This window comes from Microtus ochrogaster, chromosome 10 (genome assembly GCF_000317375.1).
Source record: "Microtus ochrogaster isolate Prairie Vole_2 chromosome 10, MicOch1.0, whole genome shotgun sequence".
NCBI lineage: Eukaryota > Metazoa > Chordata > Mammalia > Rodentia > Cricetidae > Microtus > Microtus ochrogaster.
In genome coordinates, this window is record NC_022016.1 from 85,071,848 (window position 1) to 85,079,982 (window position 8,135).

At 53.3% G+C, this 8,135-nt stretch overlaps 1 protein-coding gene across 2 annotated transcripts; it reads left to right on the forward strand.

Moving 5' to 3' along the window:
• Nucleotides 1–603: 603 nt before the first annotated feature.
• Miip (migration and invasion inhibitory protein) lies at nucleotides 604–7,791 on the forward strand. 2 transcript variants are annotated; one of them, XM_005353745.2, is made up of 10 exons: nucleotides 604–809; nucleotides 1,823–2,022; nucleotides 2,281–2,628; nucleotides 3,026–3,110; nucleotides 5,231–5,339; nucleotides 5,420–5,472; nucleotides 5,797–5,926; nucleotides 6,037–6,133; nucleotides 6,857–6,991; nucleotides 7,211–7,791. In XM_005353745.2, exons 2-10 carry the CDS (start codon nucleotides 1,900–1,902, stop codon nucleotides 7,280–7,282), a joined length of 1,152 nt encoding a protein of 383 aa, XP_005353802.1. In that variant the 5' UTR covers nucleotides 604–809; nucleotides 1,823–1,899; the 3' UTR covers nucleotides 7,283–7,791. The 2 variants fall into 2 exon arrangements, with proteins under 2 accessions (XP_005353802.1, XP_026637592.1); XM_026781791.1 differs by lacking the exon at nucleotides 604–809 and having other exon boundaries at nucleotides 1,463–2,022.
• Nucleotides 7,792–8,135: the final 344 nt, after the last annotated feature.

Here is an 8,135-nt window from a genome sequence, read left to right on the forward strand (position 1 = left end):
TGATCTTGGGATCAGAGAGATGTGCCTGCACTCGGCCAGACCAGGTAGAGGAGGGGCAAGCGCCTTTTCCAGGTCCGATGCGCACCCTCCCTGGGTGCGCGGGAGTGACAGGCTGGGGTCTGCTCTGCTCCCCACTGCAGACTGCATGGAGACCCGAGTCCCCGGGAGCGTATGGGGTGGCAGGGCTGGGACAGATCAGGGGTTCTGACCCAACCCTGAGTAAAAACTCCGGTGCTGGTGGTGGAGTCTGGACCTGTGGTTCTAAAAGTGGGAAGCCCTTCCTTACACTGCAGACACCCCTTCCAGAAAGGGGTGCTCCTTCACTTCCAAAGGAAGTGCTCCTGAGCTGGACCTCTGAAGGACCAAAGTTGCCTGGAGAAGAGGGAGGTTTCTAGGAACCTACCAGCCCTGTTAGGGCCAGGCTTCCCTAAGCGCAGACCCTTAGTCGGGAGTCATATGTCAACAAAGGTCTGTTTGCTCCAGAGCACTGCCAAGAGAGCAAAGAAATGATTCCATCCAGGTGTAGCTGGTTCGCTCATGGGTGAACCAATGAGTGTATTGGGGTCACTTCAGGAACTTATGTGACCCAAAGACAGGCAGCTGCACCACTGACACACACACCTAGTGTGGGTTCTGATTCACCCCTGTACAGCTTGCAGGTGGCTCCATTCCAGATTTCTGTCCCTAGCCATTGTTTAAAGCAACTTTAAAATCTTGCAACTTTCTGAGGAAACTCTCACCTCCCACCAAGAGGGAGATGCTTGGATGTCAGGGCTAGTAGCTGCTATGCAACAACCAGGAACATACAGGTTAGTTCAAACCCTGCTTTGACACTAGCTATGTGACCTTGGGGTACATGAGCAAAAAATCAAAAAGTGGCTGGGGGCTGCTTTGTGTCAGAGAACAAGCTTACTGCTGCAGGTCCTGGGCTCAGTGCCAGCCCCAGATAACATAAGTTCTTAGGCTTTGAATTAGCACTCTGTACCAGTCTCTTTCTGTATGACAAAGGAATGAGATTAATTTTTTGTTTGTTTGTTTTTTTGTTTTTCGAGACAGGGTTTCTCTGTAGCTTTGGAGCCTGTCCTGGAACTAGCTCTTGTAGACCAGGCTGGCCTCGAACTCACAGAGATCCGCCTGCCTCTGCCTCCCGAGTGCTGGGATTGATTAAAGGCGTGCGCCACCACCGCTAGGAATGAGATTAATTTTAAAAACATTTTTTTGTCTATATGAGCAGGCGCATGCCATGACACATGTATGGAGGTAAGAAGCCAATTCACGGAGTCAGCTCTCTCCTTCCACCGTGTAGACCCTGAAAACTGAACCCAGGTTGTCAGGCTTGGCCATAAGACCCTTCCCCACTGAGCCATCTCACAGGCCCAGGGGTCAGATAACTAAGGAAGGCCCAATGGGAGTTTTAGTCTCTTAACAGGCGATTATGTTGTCCATAATCGTTCAAAAACAGCCTTCCACAGCACTCTGAGGCGTGGTTTTTGGGGGGAAGAAATAGCACAGTTGGCACACAAAACAGATGGGAATTAAGAATGTTGGAGACCTGCCAGACATCCTGGCTGGCTTGGTACTGATGGACATTCATTGAGTGCTGTACTGAGCGTTTAACATGCACTGTCCTGTGTCGCCCTAGTGACGGCATGGTAGGGTAACTCTATGCTGCCATGTTTATCAGGTTAGGACAAAAGGCACAGAGAGGTTAAGTAACCAGGGTGAGGCTGCAGAGTACAGGAGAGTCCCGGTGATGATTTGAATTCAGGCCTCTGTGACAGGTTCCCTCCCTCATCTTTTGTCATTGATCCTTTGACTTCAGGTAGAACGTAGCTTGAGCATCTCCTGTGAGTATCTTCCAGCCCAGAGCCAGTGACAAGCTGTGAAAAGCTGAGACCCATGCCCCAGATGGCAGAGAATAAAGACCCCATTCAGCTTCGGCTGCTCAGCCTGGGGCTGCTGAAGCAGCTGTGGGCTGGGCACGATGCCATGTGTCGGTCAGTGGCCAGAGCAGCGTCAGAGGTGAGTGACCCCCTTGGTAATGCCCAGGCGGTGAGGAAAAGACTGCCTACCCCCCGTGACTGTGTCCACGCTTCCAGGGTCTATCTTATCCAATGCACCCATTTCACCGACGTTGCAAAACTGAGGCCATGGGAGGAAGGGACTGGGCTGGGACACCCAGAGGCCACGGCAGAATGAAGACCTATGAGTCCAGAGTGAACCTGAGTGGCTGGGCACTGGCCAGACTGCTGCTTGAGTAACCTGACCTGTTTCTTGCAGTCAAACCTGGACTATAACAGCAGCGGCAACTTAGAGATGCCACTGTCACAAAAGAGTTCCTCCAGCTCCTCGATGGCCCCGAGCTCACAGGACAAAAGACAGGAGTGGGACCCACTGGACAGTCACCGAGGAGCCACATCTGATAGGTCTTTCTATGGTAAGGACAGCTACAGGCTGAACTCTTTACCATCTGCCACGTGCCAACACCAGGAGCCCCAGGATGAACGGCAGCCTCCCTCAGTACCCTTGCTAGCCACTGAAGGTCTGAAGAGGCCACCAAAAGGTCTGGGACTTCACGAGACACAGGTTCCAAAGTCCATGCTGTCACAACCAAGCAAGCCATCTAAGGTAACTCAGGAGCACCTGGAAATCCTGGGGAGCTTTTGGGCCTCCGTTTCCCTTCCTGTCTGACAGACTGTTCCTGGACAAGCCTCCCCAGTAGGGGGTGAGGCCTCTAGGAGATCCAGTAAGGTGTGTCCAGTTATTGCTAGTACATCTTTGCCCTTTTGGAAGAAGGAGGCAACCCTATTGGTCAGGTGGGAGGGCTGAGGCTTGGAGCCCAGGCTTGTTCAAAGCCACACCCAAAGTGGGACCAAACTTACCTTCCCATTTCTGAGCTCCCCAGCTGAGGTTGGCGCCAACCTGGAATCTAAGTCAATACCCAGTGTATTGTTCCCCTGAAACGGGGCTGCCTCTGGGCCAGGCCTGCCTTTCCAGCCCATGTCCTCCTTGTCTACTTCTTCAGCCCAAAGTGACCTTCTCCCAAGAGTCTGCAATGCCTGAGAGCAGGTGGCGCTTCCGGCCATACCTGGGCTATGATTGGATTGCAGGTGAGGGGCAGGGTTGGGCTAACCATAGCCCGGATACCCATGAAGCTGAATGAATGAGTGAATCAGGGCTGCTCGATATTTGAGCGTTTATAGAGGCCAGGCCCCTGCCCAACCCTAGTGGGAACATCTTCACGCTATTGCTCCTCTCCTGGCACCTCCGGGCTCCTGTCCTCCCTCCAGCCTCTTCCGCCTCACTGCTGTCAACTGAGTGCTAAAAAGCATGCCGCACAAATCTTGCTATTTTAGCCTTTTGTTTTTAATTTTAACTATTAGTGTGTGTGTGTGTGTGTGTGCTTGCCTGTATGTATGTACATCATGTGCATGTCTGGTACCTGTAGAGGCCGGAAGCGGACATCAGAGCCAGGAACTGGAGTTATATATAGATGGTTGTGAGCCAGTGTGGGAGGTGGGCACTGAATCCCTGCAAGAGCAGCCGGTGCTCGTATGTTTGTTTTCCGAGACAGCGTTTCTCTGTGTAGTCTTGGCTATCCTATAAAACTCTGTAGACCAGGCTGGCCTGGACCTCTGAGGTCCACCTGCCTCTGCCTCCTGCGCCACCACTGCCTGGTATAACCAGTGCTCTTCACCGTTGAACCACCTTTCCAGCCCTACCTTAAGTGCACACACACACACACACACACACACACACACACACACACATTTGGTTTTGGATATAGGGTCTCTATGTAGCCCTGGTAGTCCTGGAACTAACTACCCATATAGAATAGGTTGTCCTTGAACTCACAGAGATCCTGTCTCGGCCTCCCGAGGATGAAGTTTAAAGGTGTATGCCACCACACCCCACTAAAAGAAGTGTTTTAGACACACAAATAAATAAAGATAAAATGCAGTTTTAAAAGTAATCTGACTTCTGCAACCGAGGTCCTGGTTTCCACCTCCTCCTTCCTGCAGCGGCTCTTCCTCCCATCTCTGTAAGTGGCAGCTTGGTGAACTTAAGGAGTCAGACTGTAACCTCGGGCCCAGCCTCGACCTGCCTCCTGTTACATGTTTCATGTCCTGAGCATTAAAACATTGTCTTCCTTAGTACATCTCTAGAGTCCACGGCCTCCTTTTAACTGCCCCTGCTTTCCCTCACCTCAAAGTGTGTCCTGTAAAAACATGGCTGACTGGCTGACTTGATTTTGATGATCCTTGTCCCCGAATGTCTCAGACTCCAGGCTTCACCCCCTCCACCCTCACCCTCCATTGTCCTGTCGCTCCTGGGTTCCTCACACATGCCAACCACCTGCGTTCTTCACCGACTGGGCTATCCTTTCGATTGGCCAATGTGACTTCCTTGGTCTTTGCTCTGGTCACCTTCTCAGACCTCGCTTGCAGCCTCCTGCCCTGTGGCGCTCAGCCCCCTGGCCCTGGCCTCCAGATTCCTGGCACCATTCAGTATCACATCTCCGAGTTCCTTGGTGACTAATTAGTCTTTCGTCCTTTAGAATATCGCCTCCTCAGAGTGGGAACCTTGTCTGGCTTCCTGCTCTTCCCGGCTAGTAAGAATGTAAGCAGGGGCTGGAGAGATGGCTCAGAGGTTAAGAGCACTGGCTGCTCTTCCAGAGGTCCTGAGTCCAGTTCCCAGCAACCACATGGTGGCTCACAACCTTCTATAACGAGATCTGGTGCCTTCCTCTGTTGTGCAGACACACATGCAGGCAGAACACTGTATACATAATAAATAAATCTTAAAAAAGAAAAAAGAATGTAAGCCAGGCATATGCCTATAATCTCTGTACTGGGTGGTGGAGGCAAAAGTGTTGAGTTGGAGGCCAGCCTGGGCTACATGAGATCTTGTCTCTGAAGTAACAGTATACAGTATATTTTTAATTCTAACACTTAAGAGGCAGAGGCAGTCCAGTCTCTGTGAGTTCAAGACCAACCTGGTCTATATATGAAGTTCCAGGCCAGCCAGGGCTCCACAGTTCCTGTCTCTGGAATAAATGGGTGTGTGGCCTCTGTTAAGGGCTCTGTGAGAAAGTTGTCTGTGGATGGCTATGTCAGGGCAGACCGGTGCTCAAACAGAGCTGGCCCTCAAGTGAGTGGAGAGTCCTGGGGCGAGGTGGGGCCCCAGCCCACTAGCCCTGCCTCCCTCACTGGTGCTTTGTCCACCCCAGGGTCCCTGGACACTAGTTCTCCCGTCACCAGCGAGCCCGAGGCCTTCTTCTCCATGCTTCAGAGGTTCCGAGAAGCCAACAGAGAGGATTGCGTCTGCGACTCCCCTGAGTGAGCGGGCGTGTGCAAAGGAGGGTGGTTAGGGGACTCTGTCACTCATCCTGCTCATCTTCTCTCGCCCCTCCCCCCAGAGCTGTGTTCCCAGGCCTGCAGGAGAGCAGTGGTGTGGAAGAGAGCCACCAGTGTGAGTGAACACTCCCACCAGGGCACTCTGAGCAGGGCAGCCTGCTGTCTGAGCAGTGTGGGACCCATTCTGGCTGGGGCCTGGCTGGCTTAGGTCCTGTCCTTTGTAACCACCTCTCTCTGGCAGCTTTCAGAGATAGCGGGGTACAGCTCTTGGGGCCCCTGAGTGTGGAGCCAAGACTTTGGGAGGAAAGGGGCTGGGGAAAACGTGGCCCAGAGTGATTCCTCAATGGATGGTATGGTTTGTGTGTGGAGGGACAGCCAGAGGCCCTGGCAGCAAATTGCCCGGCTTAGGGGCAACTGTGGTTTATCATGGGTCTCACAGGTGTGTACTGTTACCGTGTCAACCGGCGCCTGTTTCCTGTGCCAGTGGATCCAGGTACCCCTTGCCGCCTATGTGGGATACCCCGGGACCAACAGGGACCTGAGACTCTGGCGGAGCCCGCGCAGGTTAGGTGAGTGTTGAGAGCGTTGGAGTTCCCTGGAGGTCTCACTGGACAGTTGCAACTAGAGTTGGGTACCGAACGTGGCCTCTGCTGATCTTGATGCTGTGCCTCTTACACAGGGTGAGCATCCCCTTGTCCATCCTGGAGCCCCCACACCGCTATCGAATTCATCGACGGAAAAGCTTTGATGCCTCTGACACCCTGGCTCTGCCTCGGGTAAGCCGCCTGCCCGAAGATGCTAGAGGCAGGCCTATGTGGCCAGGATCCTGAACTAGTCCTGAAGAGAGCTTGCTCCAAGGCTCTTGCATGCTAGCAGGCCTCTGGCTTCACCTGGGCTGGTGTGTCACCTGTCCCCCACATGATGTCTAAGATGGGTGTCTACATGGGCACTATTTACTGAGCTCTTGGGTGCCATATGCATGGCTCTTAGGAGGGCTGTTTCCCAGAGCCATGCAGACACCCCCATGCAGGCCACAGAGGCAGAGTGGAGCTGGCTGGAGAGCTGGGTTTGATCCCAGACCTTTATGTTTCTATCATGCGTCTCATTTCCTAGTCAGGATGGAAGTCAAAGGGCGTCCTGCTCACTCTGGGTGAAGGACAGGGTAGCTGTAATTGGGAGAAGAGAAGAGGGGAAAGACCCTTCGGCTCCCCTACAAACTGGTAGAAAGGGAGCATCTTTGATGTTGGGGTCATGAAGATGGTTTAGTGAAGTCATGCAATTTAGATGTTCAGGGCCAAGTTCAGTGTGGAAAGGACTCCATTGATATCCACATCCTCTCATCCATCTTGGGGAGGGTTGGGGTGGCCAGTGGCCAGGTTAATGGGGACTGGTAACCAATGGGTAGTTATACCTGGGTCCCCAGGGAGAGGCTCGTGGCTCCTCGGGGGTCTTTCTCGTGTTTGTGGATGGCAGATGCGTCTATCCTTTTCTCTCCACAGCACTGTCTGCTAGGCTGGGATATCTTCCCTCCAAAGCCTGAGAAAAGCTGTGTCCCCAAGAGTCTTGACCTCTGGTCCTCTGTCTCCTGTGGAGCGCGGCGCCGACATCTGTCAGCCACCAGCCCATCCCGCCTGGTAGGGTCTAGGGTGTGTCCCGACCTGGGGTGAGAGGGGTCCAGGTAGGACAGATCCTATCACGATGGGGGCTCAGGCCCTGAAAACTTCGCCTCTCCAACTTGGCACTCCTTCCCACCTGCCCGAGTCTACTTCAAGGTGCCGGAGGAATTGAGGCTAATGCTGGGCCCGACCTATCCCCGGATGACCCCTGCTAACACCTCCCTGTTCACCTTCCAGGCCTTGCCAGCACAGGTCCCACCACCAATCTGGTCAGAGCCTCAGGTTTCCCAGCTCCGTCCCGCCCATTAGAAGCCCTGCGGACTGACCACTCAGAAGGGAACAGTATTCTACCTGTGTCATCAACCTCCCCTGAGGAGGCAGCACCTGAGAGATGGAGGGATGCCCCTACAATGAGGCTGAAACCTGTCAAGACAGAAGTGGCTGTGCTGTTGGGATGGGAGGGTCCAGGCCTGGCGCTGGCCCATCCTTCCTTCTCCTGGGGTAGGAACTCAAGGGTGGAGGGGGCGGAGACTCTGCCAGTAGTATGCAAATAAAACTCAGGGCCCTATGCTTCCCGTCCCCACATAGCTTGCCTTTCCTGCTGGTCCCCTTGATGTCCAGGTGTCCTGGTCCCAACTGGCTTCACTTTGCCTAAGGGAGACACTGGCTACCTGGAGGCGAGCACCCAGTGAGCACCCATTACTTGGAGTGTGGCTTCTTTTTTGTATACTTTTTGCCATAGAGTCTCACATGGCCTAGGCTGGCCTGGAACTCACAATCCAAGGATGACCTTGAACGGCTCCAATCCTCCTGCCTCCACCTCCTGAGTATTAGGATTACAGGCATATCCACTGTACCCTACTTGAGCTTCTAGCTTTTTCTGTAGCTCTCAGATCTAGATAGAGGCCGTCTACCAGACAAATGGGGTGGTTCCCCAAGGCAGGCTAGAACCAAGGTCAGTGTTACAGTACCTCAGGCCTGGGGAGATGGCTCAGTGGGTAAGAATCTTGTTATGTAAGTTTGAGGACCTGAGTTCAAATCCCCAGGACCCATGTGAAAGCCAGACATGTGCTGAGTGTCTGTAATCCTATGGGGGGCATGAGAGGTGAAGACAGAGGAATTCCTAGCCTGGCTTACGCATTGGAAAAACAACAAAGAAACT